We start from the raw sequence: 20,664 nt of genomic DNA, 5'->3' as shown, positions 1-20,664 counted from the left end.
ATCCTGAAGTATAAATGCTTGATATCTTCAAATAAGGAGTTCTGTGCTTTTTATCTCTATTATCTATGAATTAACATAAAAAGTAATGTGCTCCATACTGAGTAGGCAATTAATAGATGTTTGCTAAATTGATTAGCAAAAAAATTCTATGCTTAGAAGTTAATAAGCCCAATATAAATTATAAAAATTCACTTAGTTTCTCCCCTACTGTCAATGCAAAAATTTGTTTTTAAATGCAACTATAACTTTAAATGTTGAATGAAAATATATATTTAATAGGGAGTTCTTTTTTTAAAAAACCTAGAAAATGTTACATGAATATCATCACTTGGAACACTGATGATTAGTTCCTTTAAGGGCCAAGAACATTTCCAGGACAGTATGGTCTTATTTTTCTGTGTATGTGGCAAGTTAGAGAATGTGTTCATCTCCAGAAATGGGTAAAGACAAGGAGGAGGCCTCAATTGTTCCTTTATATTTAACTGCAACTGGGATTTCTGATTTTCTGTGACTACAAAGCCAATGAAAGCAAAAAAGGGAATCATTAAAGGTTTGTAAACCTATTATTTTAAGATGTGACCACCAGAGCTTTGACAAAGGTTGGCACATTTAAAAAAAAATACTGAGCAACTCCTTCAACTCTCTTACACCTTGTCAAAGCAACAGAATTGTTTTTTTAAAGGCAGCTTGTTCATTAGGACTTTGTTCCAAGCTCTCAAATTTATAAATATGCACCTTGTTTCCAATGTTATCCTTTTTAAGGACAGAACTGGTAAGAGTCTCCCAAATGTGGGTGGCTTGAATTCATTTTTAAAGCCTCTTAAACATTTCTAATTGGGAAAATGATCTTTAAAAATCACTTTAAAGTCCCCTCAATCTTTCAAATTATGGAAAAAAATGTTTTGGTTCCAAACACCAAGTTGCTTTTAAACAAACCAAAAAAGGAGCAGAAATTGGTAGAAACCACTAATTTAGATTTCGTAGCATACTTCGTTGGTTTTTATGTCATTCCATAAATATTTATTGAACACTGATTATGTGCAAAGCACTGTTATAAATGCTTAATGAGCTCCTTGAAGGCAAGAATTGTTTCTTTTTTGTCTTTGTATCCTCTATGCTTATCCCAGTGACTGCAACATAGTAGTTACTTAATAAATGCTCCCTTGATGATTGATACAAGGTTAAATATAATGCAGAACTTGTCCTTAGGGAGTTTATTTTACAAGATGGAGAACAAGACAACAAAGGAATGTTTGCAAAGGTGGGGGTGGGGTGCAGGATGGGTTGGAATGCAGTAGAGAAAGGACAGTACCAATTCAATCACAAAAGATATTAATTAATTCTAAAACAATAGCACGTTTTTATCTTATTTCTTTTGATCCTCACAACTCTGGGAAGTAGGTGCTATTTTAAGTCCCATTTTACAGACAAGGAAACAAACTGTGAAGGTGGCTTGTCCTAGATCACACAATAAGTAGGTATGACTTTGGCTTCCTATGGGAGGAATTTAAGGTATCTTTTTATTTACAGACATCAACTGAATTAAGAACATTACTGAATCAAAAAAAATTAAGGGAAAAATAAATTTGAGACACCTTAATGACAATGACTCAATTTAAACTGGAAGGATTTTTTTCAGCTATATAGTGAAAACCAAAATTAAAATTATTCTTTTTCTCTAAATTTTTAACAAAATTTTATAATAGCCTTTAACATTTTCAATGCTTTAATAATTTTTAATACTACTATTAAATGACCAAAAATTCCAGCTTTCATATATATATATATATATATATATATATATATATATATATATATGTCCTCAGTGATTTTTTTCTCATCCCCCTTTTTATTTAGGTTTTCCCCTGTTCCTTCTAGGCTATTCTGCTGTGGTTTTTTTTCCTATAAAAGAGTCTCCTGAAAGATTCTTAGACTATGAATTTATTGCATGCCTATAAGGACAATTACAACATCTAATAAAGCTAAACTTGTAAGCAGAACTTTGGCTAGTATCCTATATGATGACAAAATTCAGAAGTATTTTGAAAATAATTCTAATTTGTTGTTTTTAAGGTTATTGTATGTTTACCTAATATCGTTCATTTTAACTATGGAAAGTGGGGAAAGCGGTAAGTTTTAAAGCAGACAAAATTTTTTTCAGAAAATAAGAATTTTTACAAATTTGATATGAGAAATATATGAGTACAATGCTCTCAGTGGAGAAAAAGTAGATTGACAAAATTGAAACTTAAAAATATGTTATATTTGTGGAGTAGTTTCTTTCCAAAGGGCTCAAAATATTTTATGGATCTGATCCTACTGATGATAGGAAGTATAATGGTCATATTTGGTAATGTATTAGTTCTCCCAAGGCACTAAATACTACCTTTGTGCCCTGAAAGAAGGCAGAGATCTCTAAAAAACAGAATGGTTTTTAACAGCTGGATCAGTCTAAGGCTAAGTATAGTTAGTCCTATTTTATTACTGGAGAAAATGACCAGGGAGAGAGGTGAAAATGGCTTCCCCTGGGTCAAGCAAGACCTTGGTTGGCTGGCTATAGAACCCACACTTCCAGCCTAGTAGTCTAAGTCTGAAGATATAGGAAGATAAATGTCAAGAATTTTTCAGTAATAAAAGAAATGTTTAATCCAAAATGAGTTTACATAATAGTAAAGAGGTTAAGGAACATATTAATAGCTAGCTACTAGGACATTCAATACTTTCAGGCTGATAGTCACAGCTTCTAAACATTTAAGATTCATTCACAGCTAAGTCTTCAGGTTGCATGTTCATAAAGGCTGAAAACATTTTTCATTCATCATTCAAATTTCCACAATAAACTAAAAAATTGTTCTAAGGCCTAGGGTAGTCTAGTGAGGGGGGAATTGCACATTTAATGTTATAGCTAATCTTATGAAAATAAAAAGTGTTTTAAACCAAAACCAGTTCATTTATACAGATGCTCTACTTCAAGGTGCCAGTTTTAAGCTATAAAAGATTTATTAAATAATCTGATAATAGATTACCTGAGAAATTATATCCTTCCTTGTACATCATCAAAGAAATTAAATACATAATTATAATCATATATTCATTATGCCTAACTGTGCTAGATAATATACAAATCACTGCCTTCTAGAAGCTTAGGACTGAATCAATCTCTCTCTCTCCCTCTCTCTCTCTCTCTCACACACACACACACACACACACACACACACACACACACACACATAGAGTAACCTGTCAATTGAGAGAATATAGTAGGAATAAAACCTAAGTATAGTTCTCAATATGAAATATTGAAAGTATGGTCTGCTAGAATTAAAAGCAAGGACAGAAATAATCATTCTCACATAGTCAGGGAAGACTTCCTAGAGAAGGAGGAATTTCAAGTTTTTTTTTATAAAGAAAGCATCAAGATCTTGAATTGATGAAACAGATAAAAGAGGAAGTAAATAGGCTCGTTTAGCAAAGCAAATAATTGAGAGACAATAAAGGTACAAAGAAGAATGACCCTGAAATTCTGGTTGCAGAATGTATGGGAAAAGTATCAATTTCCCTGGGAGATTTAAATAATGATGGAAGGAGAAGGAAATAGGAGAAAGGGAAAGATAAGTGGGAGGGAATATAGGTGACAAAGAAGTACAATTTTATGCATGTAATGTGTAAGTGATGGACAGATACTACCCTGTCTCCTGGAAGGCAGTGACATGGTCAAGGTTATTCAAGGTGCTTCAACCACAAATAGGCATACCAAATACTAACTTTCTTAAGACATTTAACACCTGTCTCATTATCTCCAATTCTCATACTAATACCCACAACTATTCCATTTCCTTAATTAAATATTTACCTTCCTCCATCTGACCATGAGCTCCTATTATTCCACCTTTCCCCATTAAACTATATTTTGCCCTCCAAATTTCAAAACTGGATTATTCCCACCTTCTGCTTCTTAATCTGTTAATGAATAGAACTGAAGGAAATCACACACTTGGTATGAATTCATGCTATCCAACTTCAACTGAGCCCTCCCTGCTGCATTTTTAAAAATTCCTTCCTAAATGGTTTTCAATCTTACTTTTTATAGAAACTTTTATGAACTTTTCTTCCCTATCAAGTCTCCCATGCCTTCCTTTCCCCATCTCTCAACTGAAGACTTTATCTCAATTTACTGAGGAAAACTGAGATAGTTTGAAATGAGTGCCCTCTTCTCCCATTCTTTTCAACTCAAAAATCCATTGACATCTTTCCCACTCTTTCCTCCTTCCCCAGTCTCTGAAAATGACAAGGTTAAAACTTCTACAAGTGTACTTGGTCCTTCAGTTCTCCCTTCCATCTATCTCTACCTATCACCTTCACCCTTTCCCTAACTAAAGGTTCCTTTCCTACTACCTTCAAATATACCCATCTTCTCCTTCCTTAATAAACCTTACACCATAGCCTATCAGCCCCTAAAGCTATTGTCCTATATCTCTACTTACTTTTGTGGCCAAACTTCTTGAAAAAGTTATCTAAACTTGCTACCTCTTCTTCCTTTCCTCTCTCATTCACTCTTCAACCCTTTGCAAACTGGCTTCTTACACCTCACCTCAACTAAAACTGCTCTCTCCCTACCCTTCTCCTAATCAGCATCTACAATTTAATTTTCATCTCTATGCAGGTGACTCAAAGATCTATATACAGGTAACTATCTCTTGAGCACTAGTCCTACATCATTCATTGGCTATTAAACATAAAAGCTGAATATCCCAAAAACATCTCAAAGTTCAAAATAGAACGCTAACCCTTTTCCCTCCCCACCCTCCCCTCTTCTAGACAGTACTATTTCTCTAAAAGATACCACTATAATTCTAATCTCTCAAATTTATAACCTCAGCACTATTCTGAACTCCTCTCTTTTCTTCATCCCATGTATTCAATAAATTGACATCTTATTATTTCTACCCCCACCTCTTTTCTATCTTCCCTTTTCTCTCTACTCACCCAGCTTTCACCTTAGTTCAGGCACTCATCACCTTTTATTTTGATTTCTGCAAGAACCTCATGATGGGTCTTACTGCCTCAGTTTTCTCCCCCACTCAATTTCTTCTATGCATTGCTGTCAGTGATTTTCATTAAACATAGATTTATCTATGTAACTTTCCTGCTCCAATTCCAGTATACCCTATTTCCTCTAGGATAAAATAGGAATCTTTGTGTTTAACTTTGAAAGTCCTTCCTAATTTGAACCTAACCTATCTTTTCAAACCCAATTAATCCCATCTTGCTTTCTAAACTTGCCTTCTCTCAGTTCCTCATACATGACAGTCCACCTTCCATCTCTGTGTCTTTGCATTAGCTATCATATCCCATGCCTAGAATTTACTCCATTCTCCTTTCCACCTCATTTAATTGCTTCATAGAATCCTTCACATTTCAATATGAAGCTTTTTTTCATAAAGCCTCCTTCTACATGAAGCCTTTTCTAATCTGTCTCCCAAATCTTTTGACTTTACTTTAAATTACCATTTTAAAGTATTCTCTATGTATTTCTTTGATTTTACTTACTATCTATTTTGTTGTCTTCCACTTGTAAGTTGATTGGGAGAAAGAATTATTTCATTCCTTGGATTTATGTCCCCAAAACTACCATAGAGCCTGACATACTAGGCACTAAATAAAAGTTTGTTGATGAATTTATTGGTAGGGGAAAAATTCATTGCTGAGATTCGCTTTATGGCTCAAGAAAATATATGTTCATCAAACCTCAAAACACAACATTAGTTATATATTTTTCTTCTGAAACTGATCATATTTCTAAAGAAAATTTGGGTTTAAAATGTTACCTTTTTCTTAATGTCTATTCTTCTGAATAAAAGTAAGTGGAAATATGAGCTAATAATTAAAGTACTGTTTTAAACTGGTACTATGTAGTATTCTCATCAATTTAAATAATTAACTTTAATAATTCCAGAAGTAACCAAGCAAATGGACACAAAAATATTCAAAAGAAAATTAGAAAAGAACCTCCATAGCATTAAGGAGGAAGAGGCAACAGCCATTTAGAAAACAGGGAGGAAATTCCTCGTGATCAACCATTCTAAACTTTTTATTAATATCCCTTCTTTTTTTCCAACCAGATATCTGCATATTTCTTACCTAGTTCTAGTTCATTATTCATATTAAATATCACTCAAGGAATAACATATTCCTTACATGACCTATAGTTGAAACATTTTAGAAGTGCTTATATATACCAAATTTTTTAAACTACTCATAAACTATTAGCAATATGCACCACACAAATATTCAGTCAGTCATTGTAGGGAGGTTTTAATACTTAAATACTTAAATAAATATTTATTGTACACATATGTTATACTCACTATACCATCTAATTAACTAAGAGTACTTAGAAACAAGTCTCAAAGAGCCATGATCATATACTGAAAGTAAAAGAAATGACTAAAAACACTCTTACAGAGGAGTCAATTTTGCACAACAGAAACACAAGGGATGATGTGGTAAAAGCAGAAAGCCTTAAATCCTCCTAAACCCCTGTTATCTGTATTCTAAAGTCTGTGGATATCTAAATTACTAGACAACCTCGAGATTGTCAATCATCACTAAGAGGGGCCATGAATGCCTAAAAATTCCTCTGACAAGCCTAGGATAGAAACAAAAGAGAAAAGAATGTAAAAAGGAAAAGAAATAAGAAGAACAAATGAGACGATAATGTGTAAGAATAAAGAAAAGAAGGCACTGATATATGGTGGGGAAGTGGTCATTAACTGGAAGCCATTGCTTTAGATACCACTGAGGGGCAGCACTGCCACAGATTGCCTATACCTTTTCAAATCGTTAGAACTTCCTGTGAATCCATGATACTTCAGTGGAGAGCAAGAAATTATTTGCTTCCTCAAATGGTATCTTCCCTTAGATAAGCAAAAGGTCTGTCATCATCCTACTTTTGGCAAAAACATAAACAACTGGTCAGGTGACTTTTGTTAATCACATACTGCTGAATTACAGGCATTAATATCATGGCAATAGGGTGAAGTCAGGAGATAGGGACTAGGGGAAATTAGGAATAATTCAAAAGCCTGCTCCTATAACAGCAAAGTCATTTCTCCTTGTCCCTAACTGTTGAATAATTAATACTTCAAATTTAATTTGGCAATCCAGTGAAATAAGTATTCAACTAAGTTAAGTAACTATGAAATTTTTTTCTGGGTGCCATTTCATTAATTGCATCTTTTACCGATGCATATTTAGATTTTTCAGAGGAATATTCTCCTATCTAAATGAGTTGATTACTCTGAATAGATAAGTATACTTAAAATGCTTAAAAGACCTGATTATTAGTCACAGAAATTTGTTCATAAAGTAAGTCTTTACCTAAGCAATTCAATTCTGCATCATTCTTCCAAAAAAGATTCCCTTGAGTCCTTTATCAGATCCCATTCTTCAAAATTCATTTCACTCATTCTTTTATTGACACAATTTCTCATTTTTAGAATAGATTCAGACAAGTAGTGATGGCAGTCTGTTTGCTTTTGTTTCGACAATTAACTATTCTCTCAAGATGCAGAAAGTGATTTTAAAATGTTTTTCTAGCTCAGAAATTTGGGACAGTTCACCAGGATTCTAATAATAATTATTATAATTATACCTAACATTTATATAGCATTTACTACATGCCTGGCACTGTTCTAAGTGCTTTACAATTGTTATCTCATTTGATTCTCATGACAACTCTGGGAATTACAGATGAGAAAAGTGAAGCAACAAGAGCTAAGTGATTTTCCTAAGGTCAGACAGCTAATAAGCGTCTGAGGCTGGATTTGAATTCAGATCTTACTGACCCCAGGTCTAGTGCTCTATCCATTGCAATACCTAGTTGTCCTTCATATGAGATGACTACTTAAATATTTTGTTTTTTACAAAAAGATGACATAAAATATTGTGATTGAAATTTTAAATTTGTTAGCATACCTATGCTTACAATCATATTTCTGTTAAGCTGTTTTGGATAGTCAACACACAAAAAGGCTATCTAGCTTATACATATATATATGTATATAGCATTATATATGTAACATTTTTAAATAAATACTTAAAATACTTGTGTTATTTGTCTTATTATAACTATAAAGCAAATAGCATATTTCAATTATCTGTATGAAATTAATATTTAATAAATTAATGTTGAAGTAATCCACTTAAGTAATCACCTAAGGAAAATTAAGATCTATAGCCTACATTAAAAAAAAGAAAAAGAATGCTGCATTTCATTCAGTCATATATTTCCAAAGCAATAGTTTTGTGTATTAAAATATAGACCCTTGTGAAAGAAATTAAATAAAAGGTAAAAATAAGCATTTTTCTTGCCTAGAGAATAAAGTATATCCATCTGTAGCATTATAAAGCTAATTCAGAAAGGGAAAAAAACATGTACATGATAGTTAATATTTTTCACTTTCTGTCTTCTTGACTCAGTGTTCAAAAATGAAATAGCCTCTCATTAGAGAAATCAATTTTTATGTATTTTTTATTCCCACTTTATAAAATATTGCTAAAGTATCTCTCATTGCTCTAAGAAGTAGGGCTTCTAGTCTATAGGACCAACTTCAGCAGAGTGCTACCTCATTCTAAGTTGCCAGTGAAGGAAACCCTTTTCTTCACTGGGTGCCAAAAATCAAATCTTGGCCACTTAATGCTCTGTGTTCCACATGTTAGCTCACAACATGTTGAGCAGCCGTGCTAACTGAGATGGATAGTGCTGTCAAACAGGAAGCTGGCACAACAGGATGGAAACAGTGGGATACAATGACCTTTACATTGAGAGAAAAATGTCCCTGAAATGGCATGAAGAGTTTAAGAAAAAAAGAAGGGGGGAAACCCTTCTTTTATTGCATTTAAGTGCAAAGCATGAAATAAAAGCAGTGTCGCTCTGTATGCAATTTGCTTGGGATCAAATACTGAATCCCTCTCACAAGAAGGAAAGTAGTCAGAGGAAGGAAATGAATCATCCTTTATCATGCTGCTTTTAAAGTAGTTTGCTCTAGGATTAAGCTAGCATTACTGGACCTAAGCTTGCAGACCACTCAAATTCAGACTCTTCTGGTGTTCTCTCCCAATATGGAGAACACATCTTGTATTTGACTGGGATTCTTTAATCTTTGATTGAGGCAAGGGGGAAGGAAGGTGGCATATAAGAATGACTAAGTTGTAATTAAAATACATAATTAAAACAATCAAAAAGTCTAAGATTTATTTTCATAAATAAAACATCCTTAACTCAGGAGTTTCAATTTCTGTTTCTCACTTACCATACAGTTTTGTATCTTAGCATCTTATTGCTCCCCTACCAGTAAATTGAAATATTACTAACCAATCTCAGAAGAATATTGTGAAGAGGGATCCATAAAAACAACAATAAAGATCTCTGACCATAGGAAAAAACTTTACAAATGTTAAATAAAAGCAATAATCTGACCACTTCTCTATGATGTAACAGTTCACATAGATCTATGTCATTCAGGCATTTCTGTTTACCACATAAGGATAATTATTTCAATGAGATAACTTCATTTTCAGTCTTTTCCTAAAGGTTTTGTTTGTTTTATATTCTGTGGTTTTTGAGAACAATGGCCCAAGCTATAGAATGAAACAATAGATCCACAGGATGGCTTGTATATGATTGTGTACCAAAGATAGCAGTACATGCTAAAATACATCATTTTTATAAAATAGGTAAAATGAAATAATCATAAAAATAGTGCAATTTTTTTTACAAAAAGACAACATAATAATAATTGGTATTTATGTAGCATGTTAAAGTTTACAAAATGCTTTTCATGCATAGAGCCATTGTCTTTTTTAAAAACAAGAATAATGGTGCGTGTGTTGTTTTTTGTTTATTGTTATTATTATTTTTTAATCTGTTAGTAAAACTTAGAGGTCATGAATACAAGAGAAGGTCTAACTTGGTCACATCATACACCAATAGCTCCCTCTTCTAGGTGGTCTGACCTTTTAATAGGTTGAATGAGTGTGAGACAACAGATCTTAGGACTTAAAGACAAGAAGAGTTATAGAAATGGGTGGGGAGTGGCGAAACTGCAGGAAAGCTATTGGCATTTCTAGAAGGTTATAATCTAATACTTTGCAGAACAAGCAAAAGGCATAAGACTTTTCTGTGACCAAATGAGGGAAAAAAAGTTATATTAGCTGTTTGTCCAGAGAGTGACAAATCGTCCTTTATCCCCTTCAGAGAAGATGATTTCAAAGAAACTTAGTTTACCAAATCCATATACAGAGCATGAAAAGAGAGAAGAGTATATGAATACCTTGTGCCTGAGCTGCAGAACTGTGGGAATACCCAAGGGCCAAGAGTGCTGTCTCCACCAGCTGACTGAAGAGCACGTCTTTTCGAACCAGTACAAACTCTGCATGTTCTTCTCTGTTGTCATATTCAAGAGAGCTGTCTAACTGCTCCACCACGCAAAAAACAGGAATCATCAAACCTGGATGGATTTTTAAAAATTCAAAAGCAAAACAAAAATATTCCAAAGTAAATATAAGAAACAATGATGAGGGAGAGAGTTATAAAAGTCATTCATCTGTGCTTTAAAATGGTTTAGATTAAACATGCTTCCTGACTACATCAGCCTAATGCAAATCTGTGGGGATTTTGTATATGTGTGTGGTGTGTGTGTGTATTACCATACTGCAACAGATTAGCCAAAGGGTTGTGGTAGAAACTCTATTATTTCTTTTTAAATAAGATGGGACAAATCATTGGTGTACTTACTATAGGACTACAAGTTAATGTTAGCAGAAAGATACTTAGGATCTCTGATTTTCTATAATTTGAAAATGTTTATTGTTCAATATTAATATTTTTGGATCAGGCTTACTTTTTCCTCAAAGTTCATTTAAAAATAAATGTAATTCTAAAACATTAACCATGGCTATTCTATTATTATCAGCACTATCCTGCTGAATGTGTAGAGAAACAAAAATGTATCAAAAAAATTGTATTCAACATTTATTAATTCTTATGCATAAAACACTTCTAGATACAAAGTTTAGATGAAACATAATCACATTAATATAAAAAGTTATTTTTCTTATTTTTATCAAACCTTATCATAGAAAAAGAAAGTCCTGGATTCAGTTTAAGGACCTGATTCAAATTCTAACACTGCTACTTACTGTCTGTGTGACTTTGGCAGAAAACCCCTCTGGGCTCAGTTTTCTTTGCTGCACTAAATGATATCTAAGGTCCCTTCCATCTTTAATTCCATAGATCAATTTGATCTTAGTTGATTCAAGAGAAGTTCTCTCAAACCCCTGACCCTAGATGTTTTTAACTTAAATTGAACTTATGTTAAAATTAGCATATACTTACAAAATATTTTGAGAAAATGCACTGTCAACACCAGGTGCAGCTGAAAAGGGAATCTCTTTTTTTTGGCTTTTAGAGGCTAATTGGAAATCTGTTGTCATTGAAATGTTTCTCTGCTTTGTATTAAAGTGTGAAATGTTAAGCAATGTGTAATTCACTGGAGGCTTGCTTTTTTTAAAAAAATGCTTTTTAGTATAAACAAGTCAGAAGGGCTTTTAAATCTAAACTCAGCAGAGAAATCAGAAGATCAAAGCTATTCCCATAGAGAGGTAATGAACACTGATAATTCCTTACAGGGTCCACTGTTCTTGATATATTATGAAACAAGAACCTTCACTGGGGTTTTGGCTTTATTTATTTGCTGATGTCAACAAAGCAATACAAAGTTGGAGGAAGAGAATAGGAAGAGACACAAAGAATATATGCACATTTATGTATGCATTTATTTGTATGTGTCATTTGTGAACTAGGAAGGTAGGACAGATGGGAAGGACTACCTTCTGAAAAATGACTTGTTTTGTAAAGCAACTACAAATGTAAGTCACATGTAAATACACATAATCAGTGATTTTGAAGGTTCCTTCCTCTACCATCCCTAAAAAGGAATCTACTGACTCATTCTGTTCTTCTAAAAGCCAGAGGGTAGAAGAAGACATACTGGAAATTATAGTGAAACAGATTTAGATTTTTGTTCCAAAGATAATAAAATGGTTTGACTAGTTCCCATGTGCTAATTATTATTATTAAAGCTAATAAGTATTGCATATAATTATTAAATATAATAATTATTAATGGTAATAATACTCATTAAGAATTGTTATCACTAAACTATCATGATCATTATCATTAAGACTACACAACAGTCCAATAAAGTCATACCATACCTATGACTTACTGCTGAAGGCTAATTTTTAAGAACTACAATATAATACTAGTATCTATAGTGTCTATATATACACAGAGAGATGATTTTGGGTGAAGACAGAAAGAAAGCAGATTTGTTTCTTTTATTTTGTTTTGTTTTGTTTTGTTTTAGCAAGTTAATGAGGTTAAGTGACTTGCCCAAGTCAAATAGCTAGGTTATTATTAATATCTGAGGTCAAATTTGAACACAGGTCCTCCTGACTCCAGGATCAGTGCTCTATCCACAGCACCACTTTTAATGGAGGAAACAAGATCTCTTAACCTGGATAAATGATAAGGTATTAAAATCATTGTTGTTCAATTGTTGTTGTGGTGATTATTAGAATATATGAGAGGATGTGATTACTCCACAATTATTGACCACAAACTTTCAAAAAGTAACCAAATGATTATAAAAACTTCCTGAGCAGAAATTGAGAAACTTTCCTCAATTACTCACATTAGATCTTGACTATCATGCAACATCTCCTTATTTAAACTTCTTACCTCCTAGATCTATTTCATGGAATCCCATGGATAAAAAAACTGAATTACCTGGGAGGCCAGTCTTCTGGTGATGAATTATTCTCTATATAAACTCAGCTATTCATTAGATAGTCAATACAGTCGATCACTTTCTTTTTTTCTTTTCTTTTTTTTTTAGGATTTTGCAAGGCAAATGGAGTTAAGTGGCTTGCCCAAGGCCACACAGCTAGGTAATTATTAAGTGTCTGAGGGCAGATTTGAACTCAGGTGCTCCTGACTCCAGGGCTGGTGCTCTATTCACTGCACCACTTAGCCACCCCAGTCGATCCCTTTCAATACTTTCAAGAAGTCCAAATTTCTTTCTACCATCACAAACAACAACCCTCATTAACAAGAAGATTCTTCAATAGTCTAGCAAACCATTGAATACCACAACCTCAGAAAAAATCAAGTAGCCATAATTGTAGACTTAAGCACTTTAGCAAGGACATCTTCAGAAAGAGAAATCATGTAATGATGACTAGAACAACCAGAAAAGGACATAGGTCAGTTTTTATCTTTATATCAAGACAAAGAAAGACCAAGACAACCTGAGAGGTTTAATAGTGCATACACCAGCTAGATGTTTTAAAAAACAGTACCTCCAATTTGCTGAATGTCCTATGTGTAGGATTTCCAGTTGAGATTGATAAAACAGGAAGAGAGGGATTATTTATTGAAAAAGCCATTACATCTCAGACAAAAAAATATATGATCCTTTTCCAGTGCTTAGCACAGTTCGATGACTATGGTAGACACTTAATATTTATTGAATTGAAGAAAATCTATTAATTCCTAATGATTCAAGAACCTATAATACATGCAGTGGTGCCACTTAATTCCATAAATTAATCATGCCAACACCACTATATACATAGGTTTCAAAGCTATAAGTCTATTTCTGATTCTTGGTGTCAATAAGTAATAGACAGTCAGAAATCACATATAAATAATTTAAAAGAATTCAATTTCTCCAAACTTCCTAAAATGTTCAATGGCTAAGCCTTTTTAATTCTGTGGTCAACTAAAGATCTTGAAGCAAGTCCTGTTATTTTTTTTCTGAAGCATTAGAAATTAAACAAAAACGCATATGGAATTATCAACCAATGCACAAATTATATACTATGCATATGGGATATTATTTTCAAAGATCTCTCTGTTGTTGTAGTTTCAATTCCAATGATTTTTTAGTTAGATCATTATCTTTAGTGATAACTGCATGGAAGCAATAACTAGTTGCTATAGAAGATTAAGACAGCGCAATGAATAAAAAAGCATCTATTAACTATTAGCTGCTACAATGACAAAACATATAACAGTTTATATTTATATAGTGCTTTTAAGGTTTTCAAAGTGATTTATTCATAATAAATTTATGAACTAGTATAAATATTATCCTCCCCCCTCCTTTCCTTGATGAAAAGACTCAAATTCTGAGAGGATAAGTAACTCACACAGAATCATACAACTAAAAAGTGGCTGGAAGAAACCTTAAATATCAGATTGTTCAAACCTCCACATTTTAAGAATGAAGATACTAAGTCCCAGTCAGGTTAGGTTACTTTTTCTAAGGATACAATCTAGGATTTGAAATCAGGTCCTATAGCACTACTAAGTGCTTTCCATGTACTATGAAACCTCTCTCTGAGATGATTATGGTATCATAAGCTCTTGATCAGACTTGGCTGTGTCTCCCCATTAAACATGAAATGTGGAATGTCACTTTTACCTTGCTATGTCTTAGTTTTTCTTTTTTTGAATAAGAGGATGGTGATGACACTATATATCTCCTGGACTTAGAGATAATTTCTAAACTAATATATTTAAAATAACTGAAGCCCCTTATATGAAATGGTTATACAAAAAATAAAATTGACCTCTGTTAACCCCTAATAAAAATGTTTTATAAAATGTTATATGATATAAAAATAAAGGTTTTATATTGTAATGCAACTTTTACAAAGGTAGAAAGAAAAGTGATTACTGAGTATTACCACAAGGAAAATGGATGACAGTGAAATACAAGATTTGGGGGAAAGAAAGTAAAGAAAAATACCCAATACCCAAATATCCAAATACCCAAAAAATACCCAATACCCAAAAATACTCCTTTATAGGAAACCCCACTGAAACAAACTTTAAAGAGAAAAGAAGAGAAAGAGAGAGAGGGAAAGAGAGGGAAGGAGAGAGAGAGGAGACAGTCAGAAACAGAGACAAGTATTCTTTCTGCCCTAAGTAGAAAAATATTAAGCTACATGCACAACCACAAGTGTGAAATTCTGGAGAAAATATTTTAAAATTTAAAAAAATTAATTTAAAATAAAGAACTAAAATTTTTAATTAGAATAATAAAACATAGACGTAAATGAAAAAAATGAGTGCAGGAATTAAAGGAAAATGTTCCAGGAAATAAAAGAAAGTCATCTTTCTAATATAGCAACTCTACAACATATAACTCTCTGCATTTTTTAATTATAGCCAAGCCTATATCCAAATGATCAACTTTGTTACCTTTGATTATAAATCTTTTTTAAGTTCCTTACAATTGAGGGAGTTGAATTTAGAGGACAAGTTCATCACTCTCAACATTTTCTAAAAAAAAAAAAACATTCTAGCTGTTGGAACAAATGATAAATTTCATTGCCATAGAAGCAGAATAAGAATGGAATCCCCTTTAAAATTAATACTTATTTTACTAATAATCGTTTGTTCCATTATTTATGAAGAACAATTTGTCATTTGTATTATCAAAGTATTAAAGTCAACTTTCCTAAAGTATGCATGTGTTTCTTTGCAAAGCATTTATCAGAGTTTTATCCCTGTGTTATCCGTGATACAACCTTATGAAATGGATTATTGCTATACCCATTTCAGAGAGGAAGAAAATGAGATTAAGTTAGAAATTTCCCAGGGCTAATCTAAAACACAATGAGGCATGATCTCTGATATTAAAATCTACCATGGACAGATCACTTTAGTCTATCCACTGGGGTATATTATATAATTCTCAGCACACTCCCCTCCCAGAATTCTTATTGTAACTCACATCATAAACTTAATAATGAGGTCAAAAATAAGACTGATAATATATGAATGGCCTCATTCATTAATGCTATGAGGAAAAATTGTTTAATTTATACAACTTATTCTAGGGCATTGATAACTCTATATTAAAAGCTGGCTATCTAACATAAAACACCAGCAAAGTTTTTCAACAGAATATCTCCCTCCAAAAAGGATGCCTGAAAATATGCATATGACTACACTTGTAGTCATCCTAGTTATTTCTCTCCCTCTGTTCTATGACATATGAGTCTAACACTATTGGGTAAATCCCAAAAACAAAACAGGAAAAAAAGTTCATAAGCATCATTTCATTGAAAGCATGTTAGATTTGGAACAAGAGGATCTGTATTAAAATTCCACTTGTACTAGTTACTACCTGTGTAACCTTGGGCAAGTCACATAACCAAGGCTCTGGATCTCTGTTTCCTCATCTATGATATTAGGGTATTAAGCTAGGGGTCCTCTGAGCTCCTTTACATAACTAAATTTATGATTCTCTCTTTCCTAAAATGAATGCAATCTGTTTTTGTATTCATAAGTAGATTTTTTTCCCAGTGTTTCTCCTTCCCTCTCCCTATTAAACAAAATTCTTAAGCCAGGGTCATATAGTTTGCACAGCAGTGAATAGTCAAGTGATTTTGGAGATAGCACTTTATATTGTTATGAAGGTTAATCCTGACAATATAAGGCTGAATTTAGAGAAAGGATAATTTGGTTGGGAGGGGGGCACAGTGTTCTGGTACATTTATTGAAATGATTAATTTGTCATCTGCAGTATTAAAGTTAACATTTTTAAGCATTTTAATTTTTCTATATATTTCTATATATTCCTCAGAACAACAGCATTAAGCAAATATACTGGAATGTGCTACTCCCACTCCTGCTAACTTCTCATATTAACACAATGAACTGGAGAGTAAATGGACTGTCTTATCTGACATGACAGACAGATGTCCAAAATCTGAAAACCATACAAATGCAACATTTAGCATGTGAAGGGGAGGGGAATCACTAAATAAGTACCATTACAAAAGTTTGCTATGTAAATATTAGTTAAAATTATACTTAATAATGACACAGAAGAAGTAGCAATTTTTCAATAAAGGACAAATAGGATAGGACAAGCTGGATAAAGTCTGGTATAAATATGTTCTAGAGCTACCTTTGCTACCACTAATGATTTTACAAAATTTTCTGAGTCACCTTTTATTCTTCAATCTGATTCCTAAATGATAGGAGTCCAGCCTTACAGAATGATAGGCATCTCCCATTTATTCTCCCATTTTTCTGAAAAACTCCTAAAAACCCATCTGTTTCCTGAAGAATTGCAGTTACAAGGACTAGTTCCCATTTTCTATTGCCTGCATCATATCTGACCCATTCACCTTGTGTGTTCCTAGTGCTGGCTGCAGATTATAAAGGCTTTAGGGAAAGCGGTTTCATATCTGTCCTTTGAAAATAGAACTCAACCTGGGATAACATGCTAAGGACAATGAAGCAGCAAAATAAATGAAAAATGGAAAACTACAGCCAGAAATACCAAACCTGAATATAAGAAGAAATCAACTATTTCAGACAATTCTATGCTCAGGAAAGAAACTTTTCTACTACAGATTTACTGGGAAAAGAATAGTCAGCAAACTATCTGCTACACAACTTCTTCCAAACACACACAAAGATATGAATAAAAATATCTTGCCAACACTCACTGCCAAACCCATTTTACAGCACTATACACTGAATACAGTCTCTGGCTGTGTGCACTGAAGAACAATTCCACTCAGAAACAGGATTTAAGAGAACTCTATGAATCGAGAACATTCTGTATTACAAGCAAGACCTCCCCTACTCCCAGACCTCCCAAATTTACAACTATATTTCATTCCAAAAATTTTTACATTAGTTGCTTGGAACACATTTTCCAGATTAAAAAGAAAAGGTTGTAAATGATAGTTAGGCTCCCTGGGGCAACCCACAAAAGTCCATTTATACCATAATGCTGACCTATGAATGAATGCATGAATGAATGAATGAATGAATGAAAAAATTATTAAACTATTTTCTGAGCACAGTGAAAGTTATTGGGAATATAAGAACAAAAGTGAAAGCCTAACAGAAATATTTCATGGCACTAAAGACATTAGTCTGACTTATATGACAAAAATATCCTTGCTAGGGTGTGAAACCAAACAGACAAAAATTAGAAGTAACATCATTCAGCAGCATCCTCCCATAACTCTTTGTACACTTTATCAGCTTCTCCACAAGTGCATCCACACTACCTAAAGACTACTACTTCAGACCTACCCTCTTTCTCCAAAATAACTGTCTATTCTCTCTCCAACAACTCAAATAAATGTACATTCCCCCAGAGTCCTAATACCTTTATTTAGTCATTTCTAGACCCAAACTACCAAAATTTCCAGTAAGGATGTGAGAAGCTAAACATGACCCTCTGAAGGTCAAGAGGGGAAAAAAAAACAAACCAGTTTATCAGGTCACTTCTAGCCCCTAAGGGTAAAAGTAGGTATATAAATCACCAAAATGGTCCTGAAAAGGAGTCAAGCTTAACCTGGAGAGTTTAGGAATAGACCATATGCAATTCTCCTAAGTTTATTTTAAATATGGGCAAGTCTGTCCACATTGAAAATGGAAATTTCATTAAGTTGGGCCTAAAAATGACCAAATAAAGTTGAATTGCTGTAGAAAGACAAAACCTTTATAATTGTTTTTTTTAAACTTATAATCAGTCAGGCCTTAACTACTTTGCCATGCCCAATCTAGCCTACTTCAACTCATAAGTCTCTTCAGCAAAAAAAATATGAAATTGACTCTAGGCATAGAAACAATGAGATGTCCTGAAATCTCTATGCACTATAACATTCCATAAATATAATAAATAAAAATTATTTTCCTTCACTGAATTGATGCTTATAACAAACATGCTGAAATTCTGTTAGATGGCCTTCTAGACTTCAGGGGGCTGCCTGAAGCAATCTATTACTTCAAGCACTAATCAATTTTGCTATTCTTTTACAATGCTTCAATCATCTACAACATGTGGAATACTTCTGTTGAATGCAGCACTGTGATCCTAATATGCTTCTAAGCAATACAAATGAAAGAGAATGCCTTCTTCAACTCAACTCAATGAAGGAGTTTTCTATATCTTCTCTTGGAAAAGACTGACAGATCACAGACCCACCATACATGATCACTGTTGGCAAACAAGATTTGATTTATCATCTCTAAGGCATGCAATTTCATTGATGCCATGGCCTGATTTGTGCTTGTAGAGATCCCAAAGCCAATGCTAGCTCCACCTGCATCTCCATCCAACTCTCTACTCATACACTACACTAACACGAACCTTCTGGATTCAAGACTAGTAAATGGAAAGTGGCCAAAGGAAAATAGCAGAATGCTGCTTGGAAGTCAACATAAAATGTAAATCTCTGACAGCTGTTTAAAAATCTCCAGTTCAAAAATAACTGGGATTCTTTCCTTCAACGATGTGGAGGGACAAAATGCAATCCTTGAATAATTAGAATCTAAAAGGTCTCTAGTCTTATTTCTTAATGACAGGACTTCTGGTTTTTTTTGTTTATTCTGTAAATAAGATTGCACAGTACAGGTTTAAAGAGAAAAAGTAACAAAAGTGACACTAAGTAAAAGATGAAGCTAATGGAGGTCCCTATGTATTTTTCCCCACCATCCATTGTGGGTTGTTTGTTTACCACCAATAAATACCACAATTAGAGTAAAAGCCCATAACAAGTGCCTTCAGATTAAAGTTAATTTGTTCCAAGTCCAGGTTTCTGGTCTGCCTGGGTATTATTTCAGCTAATTTAAACAATTTCACAAACAGCTTGATTAATTTCAACATTGTGGTATTATGGAAAGATCTGCTGTACTTGGGTTCTCTGGGAAGGAATTAATAAAAAAAAAAAAGTTCTTGGTTCTGGGCAAGGCAAGGTTTTAAAGCTACCCAGGCTTCTGGTGGGAATATAACATTGCACAAGTATGTTTTCTTCTGGGAGTTGAGCCCATCAAAATTATTAAAAATTGAGATCAAATGCTGTTACAAAATCCCAAAAGAAATCACACTTTAATAAAGAGATTTTTATCAAATAAAAAAAGCATAAAATAGAGTTTTCACAGCAACAGTCAATGTAAGACAATGCCACCTATTTTAAAAAAAAAAAACTGGTATCTCTGATTAGATGTATAAACAGCAGATAATTTATTGATACTTAATAGATACAAAATTTAAAAATGAAAATAAGATTCATAAATCTTTAAACAAAAGGACCCTTAAAAGTCAATCTTCCAGATGTTCTGAAAAAAAGCATAGTTTCTGAATTTTGCCTCAGAAAACAATATATAGGAAAGATAATCCTATATTAAGCTCTCAAAAAGGGCAAAGATTTGCAGGCAGAGAATATGAATGGAGGAAGAAGAAAAGGGAGGTTAAAAACAAAATTATTATATAAATATTTTCCAATTCTCTTAGGTAATATTGGCATTTCTGGTTTTCAATCACTGAGGTATTTCTATTGTGACTGCGACTGGATCAATTTAAAAAAATCCTGCGTACAAAAGTAAGGATACAGAAATACAAGTATCTGTGGTGACCAAAATCGTGTGTGTGTGTATATATATATGTATATATATATACATATATATATACACAATTATACCATTAATGATATTTTATTAGATTAATAAAAAGGAACAATAATAATAAGCATCTGACTAAAAAAAAGGATCAAACA

The 20,664-nt window shown here is 33.1% G+C and overlaps 1 protein-coding gene across 1 annotated transcript in view; it reads right to left on the bottom strand.

Annotated features, from left to right (window-relative positions):
- Window positions 1-20,664, bottom strand: part of SATB2 (SATB homeobox 2) — a 214,180-nt gene that overhangs the window by 178,095 nt on the left and 15,421 nt on the right. The window contains exon 3 of the mRNA XM_074215380.1: window positions 10,335-10,511. Coding sequence (XP_074071481.1) covers window positions 10,335-10,511 — 177 coding nt within the window. The remainder of the gene's footprint in view (window positions 1-10,334; window positions 10,512-20,664) is intronic.

Source organism: Macrotis lagotis, chromosome 1 (assembly GCF_037893015.1).
Source record: "Macrotis lagotis isolate mMagLag1 chromosome 1, bilby.v1.9.chrom.fasta, whole genome shotgun sequence".
Taxonomy (NCBI): Eukaryota; Metazoa; Chordata; class Mammalia; order Peramelemorphia; family Peramelidae; genus Macrotis; species Macrotis lagotis.
Note: the sequence above shows the minus strand (reverse complement) of the source record. Positions and strands in the feature narration are given on the sequence as shown.